At 33.1% G+C, this 26,625-nt stretch overlaps 1 protein-coding gene across 4 annotated transcripts; it reads right to left on the bottom strand.

The window, feature by feature from the left end:
* Window positions 1-4: 4 nt before the first annotated feature.
* LOC107454314 (monocarboxylate transporter 13) lies at window positions 5-25,923 on the bottom strand. 4 transcript variants are annotated; one of them, XM_087156761.1, is made up of 7 exons: window positions 25,648-25,797; window positions 21,946-22,034; window positions 14,587-14,729; window positions 8,277-8,380; window positions 3,963-4,106; window positions 2,813-3,883; window positions 5-212 (listed from the first exon to the last, which is right to left on the bottom strand). In XM_087156761.1, the coding sequence occupies exons 3-7, from the start codon at window positions 14,667-14,669 to the stop codon at window positions 91-93; spliced, it is 1,524 nt and encodes a 507-aa protein (XP_087012887.1). In that variant the 5' UTR covers window positions 14,670-14,729; window positions 21,946-22,034; window positions 25,648-25,797; the 3' UTR covers window positions 5-90. The 4 variants fall into 4 exon arrangements, with proteins under 4 accessions (XP_087012887.1, XP_015926954.3, XP_087012888.1 ...); XM_016071468.4 differs by lacking the exon at window positions 21,946-22,034 and having other exon boundaries at window positions 25,648-25,923; XM_087156762.1 differs by lacking the exon at window positions 21,946-22,034 and having other exon boundaries at window positions 14,587-14,751; window positions 25,629-25,891.
* Between the last annotated feature and the right edge of the window lie 702 nt (window positions 25,924-26,625).

Here is a 26,625-nt window from a genome sequence, read left to right as displayed (position 1 = left end):
ATTGTTAAAGTGAATTCATTTATTTTAAATTTACAGAACATGAAAAAATAAATATTTATTTTCACTTAAGAAAATGGCGATAAGAAATGTTTATAGATTTTCTTTTTTCACAAATAAGCTCTCGAGTATCCAGAGAAGAGATGCCGCACTTGATATTCCACCAAGGACGTAAAACATGCTGGAATAGGAGCCCACGTGATCTCGAAAATAACCTAAATAGAAAACATTTATGTAACACATATTTAGGCTATAAAAAGCGAAAATTATTTGAAATAAAAAATAATAATCGTAAGCAAATTTCCATTTACATGGTCTCTCTCTCTCTCGACTGCATACAAAACTGATTTCGTTACCTTCTCGCTGGTGCCCTTCCTTCCTCATAAAGATATTTTGAAAATATAACTGGTAAGGAGACTGTCACATTAAAATAGAACTTGACAAATCAAAGGAAAACTTGCTGACAATTTATTTACATGTGTTATGAAATATTACTTACGGTCTTTTTTGTCACCTCATCGTTTCAACCCTTTGTGGAAAGTGTACTTACCACTAAGCTATTTCTCACCCTTTGAGCACATTTGTGCTATAACAGCGATACAAATCGCACATACAAATAGTGCTATATTTAGTACTTTCTGTGCATCCATTTGCTAATAATTTCAGAAAATAAAAAATACCAATAAAACGCTTTGTTTACATAAGTAGGGGTTAAGGGATCAAGAGGAGTGTACTTAGAATTTACAAATTTGGTATTTTATAAGCAAAAAAGTACAAGTTTAAGGTCTATTCTTTACAGTAAATAAAATTTTGAAAATCTCCTCTCCTACCTACGAAAAAAAATTGTTTTAAAGATCGAATTAATTTTAGGTAAAAAAAAAACTGATTTAATTTTTTTTCAAAATTAATCTCAATGCGATTAATCTCTTAGAATAACATCACTAGGAAAAATAAAACACTGGAAAATGACTAGTATAACTCGTTGACAAGTTTAAAAAAGAAAAATTAATTTCTAATCCAAAATTTAAAAAGTTTATTTTTAATTTTTGTAAAGAAAACTGAAATAGATGAGTTTTTAAAAGAACTTACGACGTAAAATAGAAGAAGAAAGGCAAGGATAAGATATTTTTAAAATACAAGTAATCGAGAATCAGAAATGTAAGAGTTCACGTAATTTGCTCCCTCCCCCTCCCAAAGAAAAGTCTTCTAAGAGTTTTATCTTCTAAAAACGAAACACACTATAATTACGCTCTTATATTATCATAATCAAAACGAATACATAACATTCATTTAAATCAAATAATTATGGTTTACTTAACGATTCTTTAAAAAACAGTGCGAGAGTCAATAATAGTGCAAAGTGAGAGAAAATGAGTTATTCATTGCACACAATCTTCCCATCATCTATACTTCACCATAAAGATCTGATGTGGGAGGTGTGATTTTTGAGCCGGGTCCATTTTCGTGAGCACGCATTACGAGCTGTGTCCATTTCGCATTTCGAGTTGTTTTCATTCTCTTAAACGCATATTTTGAAGTGTGTCCAATTTTGTAAACATGTATTTTGAGCTGTGTCCTTAAAAACGAATTTTGAGCTGTTCCCATTTTGCGCACTTGGAGTTGTATCCAGAATGAAATCTCATCAATTTATTATTTTACAAATGCCAGTCTATAGGGTATCTGAGTAAGAGCTCTCCAATACAGTACATATCAAGTCCCTCAAAGCAGTCATGTTTTTTTTAAATTTTATTTTATGACCGTCGTTGAACAGCTGACCCAATTTGTTTACGACTGCCAATGTTTAACTTAGTAGCCTTGTCATTTGAACTCAATCCAGAAGACAAGGGAACTCCTGGATCATGTATTGGGAGAAATTTGCCTTCTTTGAGAACTTTTCGATGGAACTAACCCGGATTTGCGTTGCATGGAGAGGAAGACTACGAGAACCTCTCGCTATTAGCCTGACGGCAAGGGTACTCTAACCCATGATCCGTCTACCATAGAGGATATTTCACGTCAGCACTGTGAAAGCAGTATAACATAAAATGCCAGTCGACCCTGTTAAAACGATGCAAACAGATGAGAAGACAGTCGGTCAAAAGTCTGAAATTCACCACCCCACAGAAGATCTTTTCACAGAGAAGGCTCTCCCCCTCATTCTCTTTGTCTTTAATTTGGCGGTCTTATTTTCTTACCCCTTTTAGCAAGAAAATATTCGTTTCCTTGTAGCCCACTGGAAAACAACCCTCCTTAAAAGATCTCAGCAAAGCTCTTATTGGTTTGTAGAAAGGGCCTGTAAGGCAGAGGTGGAGAACGAGTCGATGATCATAGCAATATATTTGTTTTTCTCTCATTTCTTACAAAGAAGATTTTATTGGGAATCAAGTGGTTACTATTTCAAGTCACCTAACAGAGAATACTTCGCATTTTGTTATTTAGTGTAAACCAAGTGGTAAAAAAAAACTGGCCTACTTATGGACTACTAACGATCGGCTCGATCGGGAAGAAATTTCAGATATAGTTTATTAAGATTCTGGAAACGGCAGAAAAGTGGTTAGAGGAACAGAAACTAGAAATTTTCGAATGATAACATCCATTTTTTTTTTCGTCACAAATTATTCAGCGCATGCAAAAATCCTAAACAGCGTAAACGCCGTGTATAGTTTTATGTGTATCTTATCTTACTGTAATCAGAAATTTTAGTGTTACAAAAAATGGGCGGTGGCTACTTTACACCAAGTAATGTGAAAGAGCATTCTGGGTGGAACACTACACCACTTTGGTGTAAAGTATTTGAAAATATTTATTAGTTTACCTATGAGGTAGGGTCTTCCAAAAGAGGCGAATCCGTTCATGAAGCACATACAACCATAAGAAACAGCGTGCAGTTCGATGCCTAAAAAATCAACAAGCAATATGGGAAAGATGACCATGGTGCATCCTAAGAGAAGGCCATAAGCGCAACTGGAGGCTATCAAAGTCCAGTAGCTTTCGGAAAATGGGAAGAGGAAGAAAACTATACCAATGAGTACCATGCATATCATAACAAATTTTGGACGAGAGACGAATTTTTTGTCTGTGATCCAACCAAAGCAAAGTCTTCCAAATAAATCGGCTATCGAAAAAGCAAAAAGCATGTCTTTGGCATTTTGTGCCGGCACACTCCTATCGAGGGCAAAATCAACAATAATCACCACATACATGTGGTACAAGAAATAAAAGCTCACATTTGTTATTGCAGTAATGTAGAATAATGGGCACATCAGGACAATAACGAAATTATGCATTATGTCTTTAACAGATTGGCTTTCACTTTTGGCTGCCTCGTTCAGAAATGTGTTTGACGAAGTTTTTACATCTTTCTCAGTAAAATATCTCTCCTTGACACCATGAGCTTTTTTCGATACATTCTCAAAAGAACTGGTTGGCAAAATGGTGCTCTGATAAGTTTTAGAACTGGGATCTTGTGGGTCATCTTCAGAAGATATCGTTGATTGTAACATGCTATCTTTTTCGGTTTCACACAGCACTCGTTCATGTTTTTGAATTTCAATCATGTTTTGATCAGGAAATTGGATTGATTTCCCTTTGGAAACCAGTCTTTCAGTTTCCTGATATTTCAGGCTATGACTTGCTGTAGATTTAAGCCAAGGGGGTGGTCTCATGAGCGCACCAAGTATTGCGATATGCAGGACTATTCCACCAGTCAGCAGGAAGCAACCAGCAAGGCCATAAAATTCAATGAAATATTCAAAGGTTATTGGAAGGATGAGAGATCCAAAGCATGAACCAGAGTTAGCTATGCCATTCGCTGTAGCTCGAAGATTCAGGAAATATGCATTCAAAACTCCTGGCATTAACGTGTTCATAAAACCCCAGCCTACACCTGTAAGTACAATAATTAATTAGTTTTTTTTTTTTGGGAGAATGAATTGCCTCTTTGTCAAAAAGAGAAGAAAACTAACCGAATACTCCGCCAAATAGAAGAGTAATTGCATACAACGAAGTTGTGAAGAAACAGGAAGAAATTCCAACAGTGGCCACTATTGCACCTGTGATAATGATGGGTCTAGCTCCAAACTTTTGTCCCAATATACCAGAAAACGGTCCTGAAACAAATCATTTTATAGATGTCTGATTACATTCTACTAACCTATATTTCATTAATTCAATGGTGCTAGTGTTATTTATTTCTCGGTATGAAAAAAAGCATTATTCAGTATTACCCCTACTTACTTTCTCTGGCACGATCGACTTTTATCAAATAACATCATAATATTATCATAACCATACATCATAATATTATGATAATGTCATATATAATATTATCATAAACAGTAACAAAGGATTCAAAAATTTATTTGAAAAAGCTAGCTTTGAAACTTGGTGACAGTAATAAACCTGGGTTTCCAAGTAGAATGCAGGAAGCTGCCCACGTAGTTTTTATAAGCACATGAAATTTTTTTCTCATCGAATCCTTCACGACACCCCCTTAAACGAAGTCATTTGATATGAAACTAATATTTGGAAAGTTTCAGCTCAACAAAATATTAGACACCACCTCCGATCGTCAAAGTTGTTTTTTATTTTTATTTTTTTAAAGACACGATTTTTAAAAATTTTTTTTTTTTACATTTCTTGCCATAAAATCCGAACAGTGAGTGGTAGAAACATAAATCTATATTCAGCTTATGGATGATGCTTTTAGCCTCATATTTTATAAATGAAATCTGTTCATAAAACGGTCAGACAAAAGAGATGTGGTTTGCTAATCCTCGCAAGAAAATGGGTACTTTAAAGAGGGTTGAAAAAAATTTGCATATTTTGTTAATCACCTTGAAATAATGTACGTTGTAATAGCTAATGAAAAATAGATTTCAAAGATTTTGTTACTCTATCGGTAAAAAAAGTTTCATAGATTGAGAAAAATAAATGAATAAAATCAGATTAAATTGACTTTTCTAATCTGTATCTCTTTTGTAAATGAATCTCTTAGAAACCCAAGACATAGACTTAATATGATGAAGAATGATAAACAAATAATATCAAAAATAGTAAAAGTTTGAATTTATCATTAAATGATCAGCCAAAAGCATAAAAATAGAACTTTAAAAATTTTTCTTGATTGTTTATTAGTGTTAGAGGTATTGTTTAATAGTGCATTCTTTATTAGTAAGGTATTAGAGTTCGATTTTTTTTCTAAATCGAAAATAGAGAAGTTTAGAATGGTACAATATTTCTTTTAGTCATCATTTCTATTTACATTCAATTAGTTTTATTGAGTAAAAGAAGAGTTTAAAAATATGTGGGAAAATACCGCAAGATAAACTCAAATAGTATATTGCTATAAAATCTTTAAATTCAATTACTTTTCTATTTTATTCTATTTTATTAAACACAATGACAACAATGTTTAAACAGTTTTTGTATAAAAAAATTGCTAACTTTTTCAAGATCGATAAATTTTTTTGCTTTATACAAAAAAAAATCTCTTTTTATATAAAAAAAATAAATAAAGTATACGTACTTTAAAGAAATGCAATTTTTAGCAAAAAATTAGTAAAGTGTAATTCAAAAACAGAACAGTAACCTAAATATATATATACATATATATATACACTCTATAACAAAAAAATCGACGCACCAAGAAGGAGTTGTCCGATTGAAACGAAAATTGATGGATAGGAAGACAATGTACAGAATAGTAAATGATTAAAATTTCAGAACAATTGAATAATTTATTGCAGAGTTACAGTAACAAGTTCAATAAGGTGTTGACCCGCCTCTAGCCTAGATACAAGCTGCCACACGGCGTGGCATAGACCGATAAAGCTCCCGGATGGTCTCTTGCTGTATTTTCTGCCAAATTCGATCCAATCGTAGAACGAGGTCATCAACATTCCGTGCCAGATGCAATCGTCTTCCCATCATGTCCCAGACATGCTCGATGGGAGAGAGATCTGGTGATCTGGCAGGCCAAGGAAGAGTTTGGCAAGCTTGCAGACAGTTCATAGCAACACGTGTCGTATGTGGTCTGGCATTGTCCTGATGAAAAACCAGCCCAGGGCGCTGCAAAAGGAACGGTAGCAAAATAGGTTTTAGGATGTCGTCGACGTACCGCTGTGCAGTAAGTGTACCTCTAATGATGACTAAAGGGGTCCGGCTGTCAAAGGAAATGGCATCCCAGACCATAATGCCTTGCTGAGGGCCGGTGTGGCGTGCAATAGTGAAGGCAGGATCACCCCTCTGCCCTGTGCGTCTCCAAACACGGCTTCGATGATCGTCAGGACACAGTTGGAAGCGGGATTCGTCGCTAAAGACTATACGCCCCCAGTCGGCATTATTCTAGCCTGATCGAGCCATGCACCACTGTAACCGAACTAAGAAGCAATCGGAGGATTGCTTCTTGGTGCGTCGATTTTTTTGTTATAGAGTATATATATATATATATATATATATATATATATATATATATATATATATATATATATATATATATATATATATATATATATATATATATATATATATATATATATATATATATAAATAATTTTTGATTTCTTTTGTGAAAAACAAAGATAGCAGGTGCAAATCTCTATGAAAAATTGCCTCCAATCTTTACTAGTGGAGGAATATTCAAAGCATTTAAGGAAGATTCATACATGGGAGTTAATATTCAGTTGGGAAGTACGAAATTGGAGACAGAAAACTAATAAGTAATGCAAATACTGCTTCTTCAGTGCTGACTTGATTTTTGTTAGAGCAATTGTTTAAAAAAAAGATTTATACCCAACGACACATTGAAGATAAATTGTTGATTTAAAAATAGTATCAAGCTTTAAATTTATTTTCTAAGATTTAAGGTAACGTCGCATAAAAAAAAATTAAAAAAAGGAATCAATAAAATCAAACAAACTGAGATTATTGATCTTTAGTGGACAGCATGCAACTATTTCCAGGCAATTGCAAAACTCAAAATATGTGATCCTGGAGGAGATTATAAAGAATTCTCTGTAATTGTTATTATTTGTTACACTAAACAAAGTATGCTTCAGAGACAAAACATCTTTCCATACATTAAGCTAAGTGGATGGTCCCCTTTTTACTTTCAGGAATTAGCTTTCCTCATCAAGAAATAAAATTAGTTAACAAAGACGTTTTAGTTATAAAAGTTTCAGATGAAAGCATTATCTACAAAATATTTGCCGATAATGCTTTATTTGTGTTTCTATCCTTTTCGATTTTACATCGGAAAATGCCTCATTTTTTCAGAAAAATGACGATTTTTCTCACACTCGGAGGCAGTGTCGAAATAGGCTCTTGGAGGCCGTAGTCTTCTGAGTTGAAAATACAGTGAAACCTCTCTGGAGCTCTCTGCTCCACAGTAAAATGATCTTAGGGGTGACTTCAAAATATTATTGAAGGTAACGATCTTAATTTTAGTCATTTTCTGAGGGTAGAAATGTGTTGGAATCATGAAAACCGGAACTATAAAAATGACCCCTCATTATGAGTAAAATCAAATTTACCCATTATGAATGATAGAACAAACAAATAAACAATTATGTTTTTACTTAAGTTTTCATTGCAGTTTTCGTCAGAAAAACAGCTTTCATAAAGTTTGGTCAAAATGCTTCGTTTTTGTCTAATTTAACTTTAAAAATGGACAACATAGTTTTTAGTGCCCTCTGACATGTCTCAAAATAGCATTCTCATATAAGAATCTTGAATACATTTAAATCTTCTTATTTGTTTTATAAATTCCATCCAAGAAATTCGTTTCTTATCTATCATTGATTTTGACGCTTTTGGACTTTTCAATTGAATTCAATTCATCTTCGGGATAATGGGTTCAAGAGTACACTAGACATTTCTATTAGACTGTTCAATCCGCTCATCAACGCATTGACAGTCCATTCTTCTTTACGATTGAACCGTTGCGTGTTGAGGACAAATTTGGAACCTCCCGTGAGTGAGTGAAGGTAATCTCTGTCAGAATCAGCTTTCGTGGACTGTTTACCCCCTTCTCAAAAAGTTATTTTTTTCTAAAACGATAAAAAAAAACACTATTCTATTTAAGAATGTATATTTTTTTTTACTACGAACTAATAGTCGAACTGATTTTTCGATAATAACTAATTTTTCGGACTAACCGAATTTCGAACTAATTACTGTAATTTATTTGTTCCATTGATTTCCTTGTATACACACTTTTCAAATCTCAGCAATGTAACAGCGGCTCTTATATAAGAGATAAATAAATAGTATATATTTACCCGTAAGATTGAGCACTGATATACAGAGCACCATAGGCCACGATGCCTCCTCTCTTGTCACACCAAAAGAATGGATGAATGCAACGAACAGCACACCGGATGTTCTAGAATTAGAAAAACACAAATAAAGTTTCGTTTTTCAAAATTGGATTCCACGAAATGATTTGATTTTTGAAAATTTTAAGCACAACATCAACAAATTTTAACTTTATTAATTTGCATTTTCGCTTCAAAGAAGAAAAAAAGAGCAAGTACCTATAATACGGCGGTAGCGACACCTGCAATGAGTATAAAAGAAGAGATTTGACAGTTAAGTTTCTCATACAGAAATTGAATTTGAGCGTTATTCTTGGGTAAAAACGTTTTTGTTATGCCTCATGTAAGAAGGAGAAATGCCTACCAATATGTGTCTGAGTTTGATCGAGGGCTAATTGTGGCCTACCGGGATTGCTGTATTATCATTCCGAAGTATTGCTGCTCGCGTTGGTCGAGATCCCATGACTGCTACCAGAATATGGAATCGATGGGTTCATGACGGTCATATGGAAAGCCGTGCAGGATCTCTGCTGCCCCCCTCACGAACAGCCGAGAAGACAGACATGTAATCCATATGGCTTTAAGGGATCGTATAGCTACGTCACGAACCTTGAGTCAACAAATGGGGTTATTTGCACGAGGTCAAGTATCTGCACGAACAGTTCGACGATGTTTGCAGCAGCATGGACTGTCAACACGGCGACCATGGCTTAGGCTACACTTGACGCTGTATCACAGACAGGAGCGCTTCCAATGATGTGATCAACGATGAACTTGGACGCAGGAATGGCATGATGTAGTCTTTTCAGACGAATCCAGGTTCTGTATACAGCATCATGATGGCCGCATCAGTGTGACATCGTGGAGAACGCCCATTGGCAGCTTGCATCGTCATACTGGCCCATCACCTGGAATAATGGTATGGGGTGCCATTGGATACACGTCTCGATCACCTCTTGTTCGCATTGCCGGCACTTTGAACCGCAGCCGTCACATTTCTGATGTGTTAGGGCCAGTTGCTCTGCCTTATCTTAGAGGCCTCCATAAAGCTATGTTTCAGAAGGACAATGCACGTCCGCATGTTGCCCGCACTGTTTTGACCTTCTTTGACACAGAACATGTCGCTTGTTGCCCTGGCATGAACATGTCGAAAGTTCTCCTGATCTCTCACCAATTGGAAACGTCTGGTCAATGGTTGCAGAGTGACTGGCACGCCACCACTCGTCAGTCACTACGGCCTATGAATTGTGGCATAATGTTGAAGCTGCATGGAATGCTGTACCCGTCCATGCTATCCAATCTCTGTTCGACTCAATGCCCAGGAGGATCACTGCAGTTATTGTTGCCAGGGGAGGCTGCTCTGAGTACTGATACCTCAGGGTCTATTCATCCAAATATCCTGAAAATTTAATCACTTGTTCTTCCAACTATAGCGTATGTGCCCAATAAATATCACTCTGTTATTTACCTTCCTTCCTGGTGTAGCAATTTTAATGGCCATTAATATATATATATATATATATATATATATATATATATATATATATATATATATATATATATATATATATATATATATATATCAGGTATTTATGCCGAGTTACTTCAAACTACACCATAATGCGATGATGTTGGTTATCATCAACTAATTCAATCAACCATATGATCAATAACAATAACAATAATATTTATTCTTCAATAATAACATGAGTCACATAAATTCTAACCACTTAGGTTCGAACCACACAGGTTTCCAGTTTCACATAGAAACATACTTTTATTAACAAAAACAGATTCACTCAGAATCTTAACCACTAAGGTTACCAGTTTCACTTAGAAAAAATATCAACTAACTCTCTTCATTTACATCGAGAAAGCTCTATGCATTACGTTCAGACGAGCGACATCTGGCGGGATAACATAGAGGCTATTGTCTCGCTTATTATATATATATATATATATATATATATATATATATATATATATATATATATATATATATATATATATATATATATATATATATATATATATATACAGGGTGTCCCGAAACGACCGCATAAACTCTGCACAGCTAGATTCCTCGTTGGGAGTACATAAAAACTGCCCAAAGAAGCGTTCCTGTACGATCCATAGTTTACGAGAAAAATACGAAAAACAAAGTATGACGTTACTGTCGGTGCAAGAAAAAAACACTTTATTGGACATATCCACGGCGTGCTCAAGCCTGCCTCGACATGCACGGCGGACACTTTGTGCATAGTATACTGCTGTTGATATGTTCACAGGCTTTCAATTAAATCCTGTGTCTGTTTTCCTGCTCGGTCCGACTGCATCATTTTACAAGCCGAGCAGGATTATAAGAACTGATGAAACGGGAGCAGGATATTTTTGCAGTTGGTTTAGCACTTTTTTCCCCCATTGGTTCCATTTTGAAAATGCTCTTTTCAAATATATAAAAATAAATAAATAAAAAGAAAAGAAAAAGTAACCGGAGAGCACTGATCACTTAGCTGGGGAATGGAGCTGTTATAGAAAGAATAAAAAAAGAAAAAGATGTTTCGTTTGCTCTGCTGTTCCAGACTGATTATTGAAACAATATTAATCGACAGCCGAAACTTTCAATGTTCCGGTTCCAGGGAGTGCTTTGAATAGATTTTCGGGACTTTTCTCTTTCAAGTGTCCATTGATGGAGTTGTGTAACTGAATTTTAACAGTGCCTGACGTCTTCGCGTCCGTCATCGTGTCTCTACCATTGCCTCTATCGTTGCCTCTACCGTTGTTGCTGTGGGAATTACCGCTGGAGATTGGATTTCGTCGTTCAGTTTCGCCCACCTTGCCGGAATCAACTCAGTGATAAGTCTCTTTGCGGGTTTACAACTAGTGCCAGTGCGGAGTCAATGGAAATCCTTCCTAATTGTAATCAACTTGTTTTGATTACCAATAGTTTTCAGAGATACATCAAAAAAGTGAATTATTTAAAATAATTAATTCATGGTGAACAATTTTTCCCCATGTCTCTATGGCAATTGAAAGCTAAAAAGTTAATGATTTGAATATAATTCACGGTGAACAATTTCACATAAAATAGTAATTGGTGTTTAAATGATTATAACTTTAGAATTTTTTTTTTTTCATTCTTGATATTTCATTTAAAATGATTAATTTTTATTCATTGATCTTATTTTCATTTTTTATTTTTGCATTTTCAAAAACTTATTTACTGTTATTGAAATGTACTTTTTCTGTGAGAAATTTTACTTTAACAAATTGATTTCATTTGACTAGCATATAGATGTTATAGGATTTATAGTTTCGTTTTAATTATATTATGTGTTATAATATATGATCAATTGAATATTTTTGTAAAATTTAAATTTCGTTTTAGTATTTATCGTAAGGTAATGACAAGTGAGCAACTATGAGATTTAAATTACTTATAAATGTAATATTTAATTATTAAAATTTATTTTAGTCATTTGAATGCCCTGACGGAGCGGCAAAAATTACGAATTTAATATGGATTTAATATGGCGTTTGATTTGAATAAACTGGGACAGGCATCAGCCGGTGTGCCTTGCTTGCGGGGTGTCCAGTTTTTTGTTTGAGCACATGTGAAATAGTGTGGTACTTCTGAGTAGAGTAATGTCCGTGCAAAGGCACCAAAAGCATCCGTACGATTACACAATTCAAAAAAATTCGGTGAGAGTAGTTTTTGGTGGATTTATAGCTCGGTCAATCGCTGTCTCGTTCTTCAAATATACGTTCTGACCGTTTTCAAGATGGAAGGCTAAATGACTAACGGTTGGATCCCGTTCATGAATTGGGAATCCAAAGATACGCCAAACGGCTTCATTGGTGCTGATGTACCGGTCAATTTGGTACAGCGTTATTTCGTCGTTGTTATTCACTGGAAGAGCAGTCACATTGGTGTTTTCAACTCGAAATACTGCCATACCACTGCCTTTATTCACATACTTGCAAATATATTTGATGCTCTTCTTTTAAGGGTGTTTAGAGTTTAATATGACTTGTCGCAACGGGAGTGAATATTGTTTTCGATTTATTATGTTTCTATGTCTAGTTTGGATCCGAATACGATTAAATAAAGATATATTTAAAATATACGTTAAATCTGTCCAAAAAAATGAAAAAAAATTAGTTATAAACTTATTCTCAGACCTACTGAATATACATATTAAATTCCATCAAAATCGGTCAAGCCGTTTCGGAGGAGTTTAAACACTAAAACTGTGACAAGAGATTTATATATATATATATATATATATATATATATATATATATATATATATATATATATATATATATATATATATATATATATATATATATATATATATATATATATATATATATATATATATATATATATATATATATATATATATATATATATATATATATATATATATATATATATGGGTTTAATAATTTATTAAATATTTTTATGAAAAATGGTTTATTAATTATTTATTTCTTTAATCATTAGTTGAAAACTTATCTTTCCTCTTTTTATTCGGCAGTGCGTAATAGCAGACGAATGAAAATTGTTCCAAGGAATTTACTTTTTAGCATTCATCGGAACACAAAACCAACTTAGCACGCTTACTGTAGAAAAACAGAATTGAATTCCTTTAATTTAGTGGGTGGCTCCAGATTGGGGTTTTGCAACAGGCACTAACTTTCCAGAATTGAAAGAAAACAGCGAAAATTACTTGCTCACTTTTCACATTTGCTTCACAAAGTTTTAACAAAAAGTACGTTTTGCTGGTTTTTTTACGAAAATTCATTTTCCTCCTTTTTATTTAGAAAACACAAATGAAATCATTACACCTTTTTATTATAAGTTTTCTTTAAAGTATTACACCTTTTTGTTATAAAACTTTTTTTCATGAAAAAAAAAGTATTAATATGTATCGTTTCAGGTATTCATTTCTCAATTCTTATCTTTCTCAACGAATCTAATTCCTTCACTGCCCATTGAAAAGCCATGTGTCTCAATTACGCGTCATGGAATTCAGAAAACAATGTTGAACATCAGAATTGATCTAATACGCCAATAAGCTCGGTTTCAAAACCTGCTGGCCCACTTTAATTAAAAAGAAAAAATCGAAAAATCTAACAATGAATGGGTAAATACAGTTTGTAGAAATTTAGCTTCGCCTATACTTCGAAATAAATACTGTTTCGCCTAAATAAATACAGTTTGAATACAGTCCTCGAAATAAATACAGTTTGGGTAAATACAGTTTCGCCTATGCTTCGATCAAATTCGGAGTTTTATTCGGCAAAATGTGAATTTTTCCCCTTCCAAAAATATGAGGCTGTGTAGAAAGATGATTCTATTTCGTGCACAACAATAACGTAACTCACCTCCAATTCTCAACTGTTTTTCTTATTTTGACGAAGTTTTCTATTTCGCGACTCAGACAATAGAAGCTTTGAAAATGAGTTAAACATCATTTCAAGTTCAAAAGATTAAAATAAAATTATTAATTTCAAATTAATATTATTTAAATTAATAAAAAAAGCAATTTTTTTGCTTTTCCGAACATTGCCAGATATATCAAGTTGTATTTTAACATATATAAATTGAATAGCAACCTTTAACTCAATACCTGACATTTATAACTTTTGCAGAAAATAATCTTTTAAAACTGTTTCTCTTAAAATTCCGTACTTTGAGTTGAAGAGCACTCTTATGAAATGAAACATTTGAATAACAGGTACATTCTTTGATTTAAAACAACAAGTTATCCGCGCACTTTATTCTTTGTAAACTTAGGGTTATAACTGTATGGAATGATTTTTTAAATCTTTCTTTTTTCTCAGCTTTAGATGTACTGGAAAACACTGACGGATTGCAGATTGACCTAACAACATTCATAAATTATATCACCTTTTTTTTCCTCACGTATCTGTATGTACTATGCGGATCTATTTATAGACCGATATCGTTCAATATTTGAAATATTATGTTTTAATGGATTATTAAATTTAAATTGCAAGGAAGATGATTCATTTGGTATGGGATACCCTAAAAATTGTTTCACGCATGAATTCGTTGGTCATTTTCATTAAATGAACACCATAAATAAAAGAAGGGCAGTAAAAAAGTTTTTTCTTGCAAGCAAAGTATACAGTGATAGAAATAAGTTTTAGACAGATTTATTTATGAATGCGTTTTAAGAGGTCACACGAAAATAATTATATTTCGTATCGAATGAAAGGTCAAAACTTCTTCTGCACTCACCTGAATATTCCAGCTAACACAAGGCTAGAAAAAAAACAAGCTGCAGCGATGACCCAGCTCCACCCTTTATCAGGACCTTCCATTTTCTCTTTTATTTATCAGGTCTTTCTACATCTCGTCCTTGTTTAATAATAGACGATTTCCTAGAAGGAAAAACTTTATTGACTGATAAAACAACTCAAGACATTTTAAACGTTATATTATTTCATGAAGGGGAAGAAATTTCTTGACTTTTTTTATTGCATATTTCGATACTTTATTTTATGGAATACGTATATGTGGGTGGAATCGTTGTGCCCCATAATTTTTTGATGCAGTTGAAAAACGTGATCATCGAACCTGCCGCGTCATCGAGAAAGTTACAGGAAGCAATCCATACGAAGACTTGTCAAACGACAGTCAAAACCAGAACACATCACTAAATTCGCTCATTCTTTTATATTTTGTATCCGTCGTTGAACAGCCGACCCAATTTTAGGTTTACGACTATTCATGTTCAACTCCGTAGCCTTGTTATTTTGAACCTACTCCAGAAGACAAGGAAACTCCTGGATCAGAACCCCCAAAGGTATTGATTTGTTAGGGGAACCTGGAGGACTGTGTGACTCGACAGATTTCACGTGCGTCAGTCACCATTTACTACACGGGGAGTCTTCTGGCTGTCTGGGATCGAACTCACGAACTCTTGGGCATGGATCCAATGCCTAACAAACAGGCTCTCCCGGCCCAAATTCGCTCATTTGAGCATTTTCTCTGAAACACATGTGGTTCAATGACTTGACTTCCAAGGAAAGTATCGTGGGGAAGGATGGATGTCATGGTTATTCGAATTGTGCAAAAGACGCAAAGAGCACCACGCATTTACTTCGCGCACACCAACAAAATATATGAGTTGGAGGTAGGCGATTTGTAGGGTCTAAGCATAAGTCTCAGAAAACCGAACGTTATTCAAAACACAATTTAAATTTTTTTTATGAGCGTTTGGATTGCTTTATTGAAATAACATACATTTGCTGGCTTGTGTGCTTAATTTAGGCTAATAAACCTTTGTCAAGTAGAAAAAGAGATGGAACAATTCAGAGAAGGATACATCCAGGATGACGACGGGATTCTAACCCGGGCGATACCTCTCACCCCAAGTAGAGGCTACTTTGGATCGTAACTGGATCGATTTTGACGTTACTTTGGAAATTTATAGGGAATTGATGTGGTTATGGTTAAAGCCGACAGAAATCGAAAATTTTTCAAAACGTTGTTTTTTCTTCTTTTTTTTGTACATTTAAATGCCAAAAAAAAAAGAGGATCCATATTTGTTAACTTTTTTTTTCCAAATGGACACTCTTTTGTGAAAAAATGACATTTTCTCCTTATTTTTTGGTTTTAACTATCGCTACACTCATATATAATCCTTCATTTTCGGTCTTCTTACTATACCATATGGAGATTGAGCAACCATCAGTGCACTTCACCATCATTTTTATATAGTTAAATTATAATTATTCCTGGTTCGAAAAAATTTAAAATGTAGTTGAAATGTGACGAAATAAAAACCATAAAATCATTTTGTAACACATTTCAGGGGAAAAAATGTTAAAATTGAGACTTAAATCGGATCAGAAAAACAACCTTTAGAGTGCGTTTTGAAATTCGCTGAAATGTTGGAGTTTAGTCCTCCTAACTCTCACAGCTTGTGTTGCGTGAATATACATGCACTGAAAATTTCCTAATAATAATGTTTAAAACTTTAATATTTAACAAACAGTTATCCATGGGAGCTTTTTTCAGAACTTTTGCGCATCTGTATTGATAAGAATGAGAATAAAACTTTTACACCTATTATACAAAAAAACTGCAAATAAATTTTTTATTTGAATGGTGCACAGTGCGGAAAAAAAACACTGAATAATTGATCTAATAACTGGAACTCTACGAACTAAGACTCAATCTTTATGGGTATGAGGGCATCAATTTAAATATGTCAATCAATTAGTACAGATGATGTTTTAAGTTATGAAAGCAGACATAAAAGCGTTCGTTTTCTGAATAAACATAATTTTTTGTTGCTGTTGATGGATCCAGATTTCTGAATCTCAAAGCATAGAAAGAGATCTATTTAAGAATTATATCGTATAGATAGTTTGGGCTGGAGTTTGGAACTCTCAAGTTTAATTTGACTATTTGCGTATCTTAAAATCTTTAGAACTTTTTAAGCGAATTGAAAAATTTCTGAACACAATTGTAAAATTCATTTTACACATTAAGGTAAAATATAAGCGATATCTTAACTGCACAAATTCAGTTAAATCATAAATTTAATTTGAATGGAAAACAAAATATTATCTACAAAATGGAAAACAAAATATTATCTACAAAATGAAAGAAAAGTCAGTTTTTATATATGTTTTGATGCAATTTTGAGCATTTTATTTTCTAATAATTATCTTTTTTTAATTAACTTTAAGCAGTGTCTTAAGCATCAACACAATAAATAGGCAAAAAAGAAAGGCAATTAAGAAAAAAAAACAAGTTTTAAAGTAAGAATCATTAACTGCGCATAAGCTGCAAGTACATGGAACCCATAAAATACAAAGAAAACAAGGAAAAATATATTTTAAAAAAGAAAAATTAAATTTTTTTTTTCAAATTAAATTTTTTTAATACTTAAAAAAATATTTTTAATTATTTTTCTTCTTCTCTTTCAAAAACTATTTTTCCTTGTTTTCTTTGTGTTATTATGAAGGCTGATTTGCTAAAAAACGACACCAATTTCTCAGCAGCAATTGGAAAGATTTACTTCTAGTTTTATTGTTATAAATTGTTATTTAATACCTAACTTTGCGTTTGCCTAAATCAGTTCTGTTTACCCGTCGAAGTAGAGCCATCTCTATGAAAGCTTTCTCAGTTTCTTGGGATTATTCATTTCATACTACAAATAGCAAACTGGAGACTACAAATTCTTTTTTGAGCGGTGAATTGTTATGAATATCAAGAAACGGAAGAAAATTGTAAAAACTTACAGCAGTCTTTTCTTTTTAAAAAATAACAGAGTCACAAACAAGTAACCATAGTTTTGGAATATAAAACCATTTATAAATACTCTGTAAAAAAATCATATTGTTCAGAATTTATCATAAGGAATTTTTTTTCGTAGTAAAATTGTTATATCTTGCTACCCTATAGTTTATGCACAGTATCTTGAGTTTTGATTTTAAATTTTGACTGCATAGTGTGACACTACTATATAATTTATTGGTAGGACTTACGCTTAAACAAATACAATAAAATGATAATGAAAATGTGTATGTGATTATGATACTATGATCATAAATATTTATGTGATATATGTTACTTTGATAATAACACTGTTTATGTATTGTTGTTTATGTTACGTCATTATGCTATTTTATGCCACTACAGAACATTGCTGGGAGCTGGGAAGGAAACGACTAAGGTTGAACCAGTTGCCGACACGACAACACTGAAAGTCTGCATTCAGAATAGAAAGGTAACGACTGATTACGAGTATCTGTACAAATTGTCGGCAGAACAGTTTTGGGAGCCGATCTGCTAAGCGGGTTTGAGGCTTTTCATGGCGTATTACTACATCCACAGCACATCCGGAGATCCGAAGGACCCAAGCCCTCGGACACGGAAACCTCACAGCCGTCACCCAGAAGACACGGGTGCGGTCCCGCGCACCTAGTGCCCAATCTTTCAACTCAATAGACTCACAAAAGCTCGTCTGTCTGAGCTTGTTGGAAGGGAAAAGTTAGTACAGGAAGAAAAAATTATATTGAAAATAAAATTTGAAACGAATAAAAATAATTAAATTAATCCTAGGTATTTTATAGCATAACTGTCGTTGAACAGCCGACCCAATATTTTTTGGGTTTACGATAACTCATGTTCAACTCAGCAGTCATGTCATTTTGAACCTAACCCAGAAGACAAGGGAACTCTTGGCACAGGTAGTGGGGAAAATATGCCTTCGTGGAGGACTTTTGAGTGAAAATAACTCGTATTTGAGTCACATGGAGAGGAAAACTACGAAAACCTCCCACGGTGAGTCTCATTGTAAGGGGACTCTAACCCATCATCCGTCTAACACCGAGGATATTTTACGTCAGCACTGTGGTCGATGCAAGCCGGATGCGGAATTCGTATCAATCAGCCATCGCTGGTATTCGAACCAGGTGCACCTCATTGGGGGGCCTCCCTGGCAGAGCGGTATCACCCGCCAAACGCTCTGTTAAGCGTGGAGGTGGCGACCATTTCGCTGTGTTTTGCTTCATTTAAACACGTGATGTGCTTATTATAATCCTATTGCCTAATATAAAACATAGGACGATATAAAAGTCATGGAGTTTCAGCAACAAATAATAATATAAATAATTCAATCATTTTAATTTCTTTTCAAGTGTGTCCTATTGTTTCGTGCATGATTGAGTGGAGTTAATGAATGCTGATAAATTAGTTTTTAAACTTTTGCGCGAAGAACGGGTCTAGTTTTTGTTATCTTGTTCGTTTTGCCATAATGTCAATAAATTATGAATGCTTTTCAATAAAAGAAAACTTGCTAATGCGTTTTTAAAAATCTAATCTTTACAATGTTAAAATTGAGCATGCACATTCGTCTTATTTAGAACATATTCTTTGAAGCATAGAAGAAAAGCATGTCGATTTTCACTTTGAATGGATTTCAAGAATATGCCTCTTATTAAATTACTGTTGTGAAAGAGTTAAAACAATTGAAATCAGAATAAAATAATTTGATAAAAGATGAAAACTTAAAAGTATTTCGGCTATAATTTGAAGCAATTCAAGACAATCAAAATAGTGAATATTTTTTGCTCTTTATATTTATACTCTAAATAAGTCACTGAACTGAGCTGGGATCGTTCCATTGTAAAACATAATTTCCTTAAACTTTTTTTTATTATAAACAAATAAAATGAGAGTGAAAATAAATAAAATGATATACCCTGAATAACTTTTGATCTAATGATCAGATTTTCAAGTACAATGACTCTCACTGTTCACAGGTGTGACTTCAAATAGGTTAATGAATTAGTGCAAACTATAATTTAATTTACGAAATCAGACACTAAAACGCATATTCCCTGAATAAATATATTTTTTTCGGACGGATTTCCTACCTTCAAAATATAAGGGGAAGCTGCATCACACTAATTGATTAAAAAAAAAAAAAAAAAGCGGCCCGATCCCTTAACATTAATTTTACTTTTTGCATATTTCACTATAGCTCGAGAATTTTTTAAGCGAATAAAAAAATTATTTTAAAATTCCTTTATCAGAAAGTAATTCTATGAAAAAGAATTTTATTAATTTTAAATATTTTGAATGATATAAGGTGTAAAAGTTTTTACATCAGCCTAAAAAAACAATTTTTTTTTACGGAAAAATACGAAGTGTGAGCGTAATCTGTCCAGTTGAATTCTGAGAAATCGAATTTTAAATATACGACTTTTTTAAAATTCGACCTCTCAGGAATTGCATTATTTTAAATGATGTCAACAATTGTACACTTTACAATGCGAAATTCTTTTCGTCTATCATATAATAAAAAAATTATTAGAAATTATTTTTGCATTGAATCATTTTTAGATAAACGAATTTTATAATTGCGTGCAAATATTTTTCAATTCGATAAAAAAGTTTTCGAACTATAACGAAATACGCAAAAAGTAGAGTCCAAACTTTGAACCACACTTTTGATCAGACTATTGGTACTATATTTCCTATGCTAAGACTACCTCTTATATTTTGAGGGTCAGAAATTCCAAATGCGACGAGGAAAAAAAAAAAAAAACAAGTTTATTCAGAGAAAGCAAGTTTCTGAGTCTGATTTTGTAATATCGTCTGCACTAGTTAATATATCCCGTGAAGTGTGAGTCCGTGAACGAAAGTTATTCACACTGTGATTCGTTTTTAGCGCACATTTATTTAAAACTACTCATCGTTGGCATCAAGATTCAAGAGTTTGATAAATAATGTTTTTTTTTTCTTCAGGGAAATTATAAAAGAAACTTTTTCCTATGTTCATAAAAAAAATTTTAATAAGTGTGTGTTACTTAAGATAACTGATAAGTTAATTGAATAAAGTTTTTCATTAAATTGCAATAAGCAAATATTTCAGTAAGAATAATTTTTCTTGAATCTGCCATACATTTAGATGTTGATAGTTCTTTGACACTTTGTACTGCTTTCTAAACGTTAACTAGCTTTCTCTGCCTTTGTCGACTTTTAACAAAACATTTTTCCAATTATTTTTAGTTGATGTCACGATATTTAAATTTATGTGTGAAATATTATTGAAATACTATGAATTAGGCGTTCATAGAAGTTATAAAAATAATAGGGGTGCATAATAATCTCACATCATTGAGCTTTAATTCTAAGAAGGTAAAAGTACAAATTTAGGTGTAGTATGCGCAGGAAAATAGTAATCGAGATGTTCGACGGAAAAGAAACACATATATACATAGGATGACTCTAAAAAGATGGGCAAAATTTTAGGAAGTGATAGTACACACCCAAGCAAACAATTTTTATCAAAGAATGCATGGTTGAAAACGAAAAGCAAAGGTGCTGGCGCATTTGGAAAGTTGTTTGATGCAAACGTGAAAGCTCCATTCCTGTTGCGAGTTACTGCGCTGCGTTACTTGTCGCCAAGCTTTCGGCCGCTGCAGGGAAAGTTCGTGATATGCCTGGTGTAATTTAGAATGTTCGCCTTTCTTTTCTTCTCCGTTGTACTGCGTGCATAGCCGCTGCCGGCCACAGTTTTGAACACTTATTGTAATCACATGCCATTAAATTTGCTTTTATAACTTAACTTCATCGTTCTTTGTGTGTTTTTACCTCATATAAGAACATAAACTTTGACGCCCTCTAGCGGTTTTGCGTTTTGTTTTCGACCATGCATTCTTTGATAAAAATTGTTTGCTTGGGTGTGTACTACCACCAGGGCCGGCTTATGCGTGTCGTGGCCCCTAGGCAATGCTCGTCTCGCCCCCCCCCCCTACCGTGTTCTAACTTCCTAATATATTTTTTCGCTAACACAACACTTTATTTATAATTACACTGTTTTTTACTAATTTAGAGCTAAGCTAGCTCTAAATTCGTAAGTTTTGAAACACAAACTGTAAAACTCGCAAACAAATTGCACGAAGTGAAAATTCAACGATTACATTAAAAGTGTTTCAAAAATGTTGTCTATGACACAATACAACGTATGTATTTAGCGGATCGGGGAATTCCCCAGTCATGCGACGAAAGAACCAGTACTGCCAACCTTATTTTTGCATACTCTTTGGTAGCTTGGCCATAGAATATACATACCTATGGTCAGGGCCGGATTTAAGCTTGGTGGGGCCCTAAGCTACTGAAAATGATGGGGCCCTTATGAGTTCAATTCCATTTCTATACACCTAAAGTAAACGGTCATTATTTTTTATTGTTGAGTATTAACATTATATTACTAAAAAATTTGATAATATCCCTTTATTGTTAAATATATTAATTGTGACGAGACTATTATGTAGAACTTTTCTTTTATTGCACATATTTTTTGAACGAGGGAAAAAAGTTACAAAAGAAACACATTTTAAGCACAGAGTAAAAATTTGGCGTGCTGAGCCACTATATATTTAACAGAGTTTTTCTTTTTAGATTCATTTTGAATATATTTTATTTGCAATTTTTAATGATTTTTTCGCGAATTTTTTTCTCAATTATTTTTTTTTTTACGTTGCAAAATCTATAAGACTTAGAAACATGAAATTTTGAAAGTTCGTAGAAAATATGCAAAGAGTTAAAAAGAAAACAAGAAAATGCATTTTGATTATTAGTTTTATTTTTTTTTTATAACCGCCGTTGAACAACCGATCCAATTTCGAGTTACGACTACTAATATTCAACACCGTGGCCTTGTAATTTTGAACCCAATCCAGAAGACATGGGAACTGCTGGATTAGTACCCAGAGGTATTTATTTGTTGTGAGAACTTGGAGGAATTTGAGACCCCGACAGATTTAACATGCACAAGTCAACATTTTATACATGGGTATTCTTCTGCCGGCTGGATTCAAACTCCCATTCTCACGAACACGAGTCCAACGCCCTATCAACCAGGCTATCCCGGCAAAATTTATTAGTTTATTTTATAACAGTCATTGCGCAGCCGACTAAATTTCGAGTTCACGACTACTAATATTCAACTCCGTTGCCTTGTAATTTTGAACCCAATCCAGAAGACATGGGAACTGCTGGATTAGTACCCAGAGGTATTTATTTGTTGTGAGAACTTGGAGGACTTTGTGACCTCGACAGATTTAAATGCACCAGTCCCCATTTTATACATGGGTATTCCTTTGCCGGCTGGATTCAAACTCCCATTCTCACGAACACGAGTCCAACGCCCTATCAACCAGGCTATCCCGGCCAAATTTATTAGTGTATTTTATAACCGTCGTTGAACAGTCGACCCAATTTCGAGTTCACGACTACTAATATTCAGCTCCGTAGCCTTGTCATTTTGAACCCAAGTCAGCAGTCCCTGGAGCTGGTGAGGGCCGTTATATTAATATTGTTTGTAAAAATAAAAAGACCATTTCGTAAGCTGATATTATTTAATTGATGTTTATATTGAAAATATTTCTTCATTATTTTTGCTTTCTTTTTAATTATTTTAAGTACATTTGTTAAATTTTTGTGCTAGAAAAAAAATTTCATTATTTATGTAAATTTTTGGCTTATATTTTTAAGGATTTATTAAAGGGTCTATTAAATATCAGAGAGAATAAATGTCATACGAGTTGAAAGTATCAGCTCTGCTCTTGATGGTGTATAGTGGCTAGGATGTGAAAGAGCAACAGTCCCGGGCATCCAGCCAAAACGAGCATTCAACATATCAATGGAACACACTAAAGCTTTATATCAATTAGCAATTAGTTTTAGATAATTACAATTGTAAAATAATTATCTTACTATAGAATGAAATGTTTTAAAAGACAAATATCTGTTAATTTTTAACATTTAATCAACGAAAAAACAACCAATATTGAAATCTAACGAATTTATTATTTTTAATTACTGATAAAGTTTGTGACAGAAAAAAAATTAAAGCCTGATAGATTTCAGAATTTTAGAAACACCTTCTAGTTATACTATTACAATAAAATAGGTTTCGATGTCTTTCATCTCGGTCTCATTAGTGATTCAGCATATTTCGATATCATTTTTGTTACGTTCTTACTTAATATTAATTTGTTTGCAACAGTTAATTTGTATACCTCTTTTACTTCATTTTCGAGGAGTTTAAAAATATAATATTGAGGATTTTAACTTTTTTGTATGCCTCTTTTATTACGTCATCTTCACACCCACACGCAACTGTCTACTCTAAATAATGCTATATAGAATGAGATAGCAAAACAAACGTGTGTAGTTATTTAAATTCTTATTCAAAAGTATTAGTTAATTTTTTTCTGAGCTAACAATTTCTGCCCTTTTTTAGATATTTTAAAGTGCTATTTAAAACTGCCGCATATCACATGAAAGCATTAAATATATCATTTGTACAATTTTGAAGTAAAATAAAAGGGAATTCTGATCTTTAGAAACAGATATTAAATAGTCTGATGATCGAATGATGGGGCAAAAAAAAACTTTTTTACTTTTAAACTAAAAAATTGTTTATTTATAATTAATTTATTAATACTCAAATCGCTTGAAGGATGATATGTTCCCTACTAGTGACAACGAAGGTTTTTGTTTTATTCAGTCATTTATTTATATTTATTATATCCGACAATGTAAAAAAGAAGAAAAAAAATACATTTTGGGCTTCTGAGGGCCCTAGCTCCGAATAAAACTTTAAAAAAAGCAGGGGGAAAGTAGGATCTGGGGGCCCTTGTCATCTCGGGGCCCCAAGCTACAGCTTATTTAGCTTATACGTAAATCCGGCCCTGCCTATGGTAGGTACCAGAACAGTAAGTGTGCATTCACAACGTAGAATTTTGCGCGTTTTTCAAGCGTGTTGTGTTAAAAAAGCTGCTCTTGTTGTATAGTCATCTGATTAGTCGGCGTTAAAATTGTTTGCGATTATATTACTGCGTTATATATGAACTAACTACCATAATATTAATATCTAATTTGGAATGCGTTCAGAAATGTACTAAAATAGCGTCGATGTAATGTACAGAGCAAGACAATCGTCATTGAAATTTCGAACTAAATTTTTACTGTTTAAGAAACATTGTCAATTTTTTTTCTCTGTAGCACAGGGCCCCTGAACGTGGCGGGGCCCCTAGGCAGTTGCCTACAGTGCCTAATGGATAAAATGGCCCTGACTACCACTTCCTAAAATTTTGCCCATCTCTTTAGAATCACCCTGTATATATTGCAGTGATAACTTACGGCAAATAAAGTGATTGGATGAAAAGGATTTTCTGTCAGTTCTTTTTTACTTTCATGATTATATTTTAAAACATTTTTCAACTAAGATTAACTTCGTGATTTCTTCCACGAAGTCACAAGTATATAAATGACTTAAATTTTTCTTGGGTTTCTTTTTGCCATATGTTTAAATAATATTTACTAATACTGTTATTTTAATAGTTAATATAAGATTTCAGTTTTTTCGCATAAACTAGCTACGCTACTTAAAATTGCATACATAGTTCAATGAAGCACGCAATTCTTTGAAACAATAGTTTCAATTGTTTAATAAAATTAATTCATGGTTTACATTTTACCATCTATTCAATCCGAACAGAATTATGACTTTAGTGAACAGTTGAACGAAATAAAACTTTTAACACCATGATGGTTTGGAGCTACGAAGCTGCTTCACAAGGCGTTTTTTCTTTTCTTTCTTTAATATCAATGGCAGCTTTTGTGAAGACGAAAAAAACAAATGTCAGATTCAACTGGCTTCCTGTAACGTAGCCAAAAGTAGCAATGCTTTACGTAACGCGAGCGAAAATATTTAAATTCATATTTCCATTAATGATTATAATTACTTAATATTCAAAGACTTACGTTTCAGTTCATGACAACGTTCTTTTTTCAAAGGAGCATCTTCGTCTAATATTTAGAATGAGCAAGCAAGAGTTAAAAAAACAAACAGCCAACCATCTTCGCCCACCTCCTCCTCACGTTGGCATGTTTTCTTGAAGAGATTTTACACGTCTATTATAAGACTGAAATAAATCAGAGCTTTCAGAAGAAAAATAAAAGCAGTCCAGCGGAATGTCTAAAAAAAATTATATGTTTAATTGAGAAGGTAGTTATCAGCTGCTTACGAGTGACTAGAATTACAGATGAATTATCGTTTTTGTTTGTTCAGAGTTTCTTTTTTCTATTACTCATATATGACGGGGCGTTTCTAGAAATAGCGTCATTTCGGCGCCACTGCTTTATAAAAGATAGCTAAAATATGTATTCCTGTAAATAAATATATCACTATAAATTCTTAATATTTGTAATATAATGTTCTAAAACCACTTGAAATCACATAGAAGAGAATGATTTTCTCTTTTCACTTTTTGTTTTCAACTGCTTTATTTCGTTCTAAGTTATAAATAGGTTTCAATTTTTTTTCTTTTACAAAAATGCAGTGATTCGATTTCAGATAAGTCTTCATTTTTTAGAAAATTGTTATTATTTTTAAATAAAAGGCGGATTTTATTATTTTAATATTTGAAGAAATGTTTTAGTTGGGATGCAAACTGTATAATTTTTCTGGCTTTTTTTTAATTAAAAGAAAAGTCAGAACGCATTAAATTTATCTATTTGAGCGAATGAGTAGTAGTATTTATTAATAAATGAAAGCTTTGCAGCACTTTCGTTGCTTGATCTGCTCAGCAGAAAACTACAGCAACAATTAAATGCGTTTTTAGTAACACATGTTTAATATCTAAACATAAAATAAATTATGCTAATTTTCAGTGTTTACACATTTAAAAAAAAAGTAAGCATTGGATCCCAAACCTTATGATTACTTTAAAACTGCCTTTA

The sequence above is a fragment of the Parasteatoda tepidariorum genome, chromosome 2 (genome assembly GCF_982258835.1).
Source record: "Parasteatoda tepidariorum strain Cologne lab strain chromosome 2, Ptep-v5.0, whole genome shotgun sequence".
NCBI lineage: Eukaryota > Metazoa > Arthropoda > Arachnida > Araneae > Theridiidae > Parasteatoda > Parasteatoda tepidariorum.
The sequence above is the reverse complement of the archived record's forward strand: the minus strand, read 5'-3'. Positions and strand labels throughout refer to the sequence as shown.

Bases quoted from the DNA above. Each gene is read 5' to 3' on its own strand.
- LOC107454314 (XM_016071468.4), bottom strand. From the start codon at position 14,669: ATGGAAGGTCCTGATAAAGGGTGGAGCTGGGTCATCGCTGCAGCTTGT. The intron at 4,107-8,276 runs GTAAATATATAC...GATTTGTTTCAG, and splicing joins ATCAGTGCTCAATCTTACGG to GACCGTTTTCTGGTATATTG. The intron at 3,884-3,962 runs GTTAGTTTTCTT...TTGTACTTACAG, and splicing joins TCTATTTGGCGGAGTATTCG to GTGTAGGCTGGGGTTTTATG.